The sequence below is a fragment of the Postia placenta genome (genome assembly GCF_002117355.1).
Source record: "Postia placenta MAD-698-R-SB12 unplaced genomic scaffold POSPLAscaffold_95, whole genome shotgun sequence".
In the NCBI taxonomy this organism is placed as follows: Eukaryota; Fungi; Basidiomycota; class Agaricomycetes; order Polyporales; family Adustoporiaceae; genus Rhodonia; species Rhodonia placenta.
Window position 1 is genome coordinate 1 of NW_020169926.1, and position 2,164 is coordinate 2,164.

The following is a 2,164-nucleotide window of genomic DNA, read 5'->3' on the forward strand; positions in this document are numbered from 1 at the left end:
GCGCGCGCTTTCATCGATAGCGGCGCAACAGGAATCTTCATCAGCCCGAGATTTGTCCGAGAGCATCGACTTCGGACAGAGCCCCTTCCCCGACCCATCCCCGTCTTCAACGTGGATGGAACTCCGAACAAGGAAGCACTCATCACGCGAAGAGCCCTCTTATCTTACAAGATAAGCGGAGAACCCCGATTTGTCAAAGCCTACGTCGCCAGCATCGGCAAAGAAGACATCATCTTCGGCCATACCTGGCTCAAGCTCGAAAACCCCAAGATAGACTGGAAGACTGGACGAGTTGAGCTAAACCACCGGTGGACGAAAGACGAGACCAGGGCCTGGAAGATGGACCTGTACCAAAGGCGAGTGGCTCGGCTAGAACTGAAGAAGGCCGTAACTACCCCACTCCCAGAACCAACGGAGGACGAATTCATTGTCATCTCCACCTCGGAGCACGCAACCCTTCCCGAACGAAAGACTAGCGGCGCAGCAGGATATGACATCTCTGCTGCGCATCAACTTACCATCCCTGCCCGACGACGAGGCCTGGTCAGCACCGATCTTATCATGGCTATCCCCGAAGGACACTACGGAAGAATCGCACCTTGATCCGGCCTAGCACTAAAGGAAATTGATGTCGCTGCAGGAGTAATCAACTCCGATTACCGAGGCAAGGTCTCAGTCCTGCTGGTCAACAACTCCGAGCTCCCGTTCACCATCAAAACTGGCGACCGAGTTGCCCAACTCATCCTTGAAAGGATAAGCACCCCACCAGTAACGCTAACCGACTGCATCGACGAAACAGAACACGGGGAGGATGGGTTTGGGTCAACGGGTATTGCGTCCATCGAAGAACAAGCAGAGGACATCGACGACGATGAGTTCATCATTTCCTACTTATCAGGAACACCGATGATCACCAAGTACGAGAAACAGGAATCCTTGGCAGTAAGGGATGTTCCGCTCAAGGAGCGACTCCCCGAACTCTCGTCCAGCTACAAACGACTCCACAATGGCATGATCTGGAAGATCCACCACAACATTAGGTGAGTCACAACATCCACCGAACTTGCAGCCTCGAACGCCCAAGGCAAGACAGAAAAAATGCTACCACAGATGGTACCATCCTACCTACACGATCTCCTCCCCGTCTTCGACAAAGCCACTGCTGCACGACTTCCGAACCACACTGAGTACGACCACGAAATCAACCTCAAGGAGGGCTTCGCAGACATGAAGCAACAGGTCTATCCGCTCAACCCACAGCAACGAAAGGAACTCAACAAGTTCCTCGAGGAGAACCTGAGTAAAGGGTACATTCGCCCTTCGAAATCCCCGTTGGCGAGTCCATTTTGTTGGTAAAAAGGACGGTTCACTACGTCCCTGTCAAGACTACCGGCTACTCAACGAGAACATGGTCAAGGATCGATACCCACTCCCACTTATATCAGACCTCCTCGACAAGTTGAAGCATGCCAAGGTGTTCACTAAGATGGACCTCCGCGCCAGATACAACAATGTCCGAATCAAGAAAGGGGACGAATGGAAGGCAGCGTTCATCGTACCCGGAACTGATGGCAAACCGCCGCAGCTGTACGAACCAACGGTGATGTTCTTTGAGCTGTGTAATTCCCCCGCTACGTTCCAGCAGATGATGAACACAATATTCGCAGACATGCTTCAAGAAGGCTGGCTCTGCATTTACATGGACGACATCCTGATCTTTTCCCAGGACAAGGCAGAACACGAAGAACGAACACGACGTGTTATCGAACGACTTCAACAACACGACCTCTACCTCAAACCGGAGAAATGCGCCTTCGACGTCACCGAAGTCGAATTCCTCGGCATGATCATCTGCCCAGGAGAAATCACAATGGACCCCATCAAACTAGCTGGTATTGCAGATTGGCCGGTGCCGTCCAACCTCAGGCAAGTACGCGCCTTCGTTGTATTTGGAAACTTTTACCGCTGGTTTATCAAAGGCTTCTCGGACAAAGCGCAACCGCTGGTTGCTCTCACCCGGAAGGATGTCGCCTGGACCTGGGGAACTGACCAACAGAAAGCCTTCGAGACCCTCAAGAAGGCATTCCTAGGAGAACCGGTACTACGCATGCCGGATCCCGATCGACCCTTCGCTATCGAAACCAATGCCTCCAAGTTTGCAACC

General features: G+C 52.6%; 1 protein-coding gene across 1 annotated transcript; it reads left to right on the plus strand.

The window, feature by feature from the left end:
- Nucleotides 1–21: 21 nt before the first annotated feature.
- Nucleotides 22–1,044, plus strand: POSPLADRAFT_1063132 (hypothetical protein; the record flags this gene model as incomplete). Its single annotated transcript, XM_024481611.1, has 2 exons — nucleotides 22–543; nucleotides 622–1,044. Coding segments are annotated over 2 exons (945 nt in total), but the record flags the coding sequence as incomplete, so codon positions are not given.
- Between the last annotated feature and the right edge of the window lie 1,120 nt (nucleotides 1,045–2,164).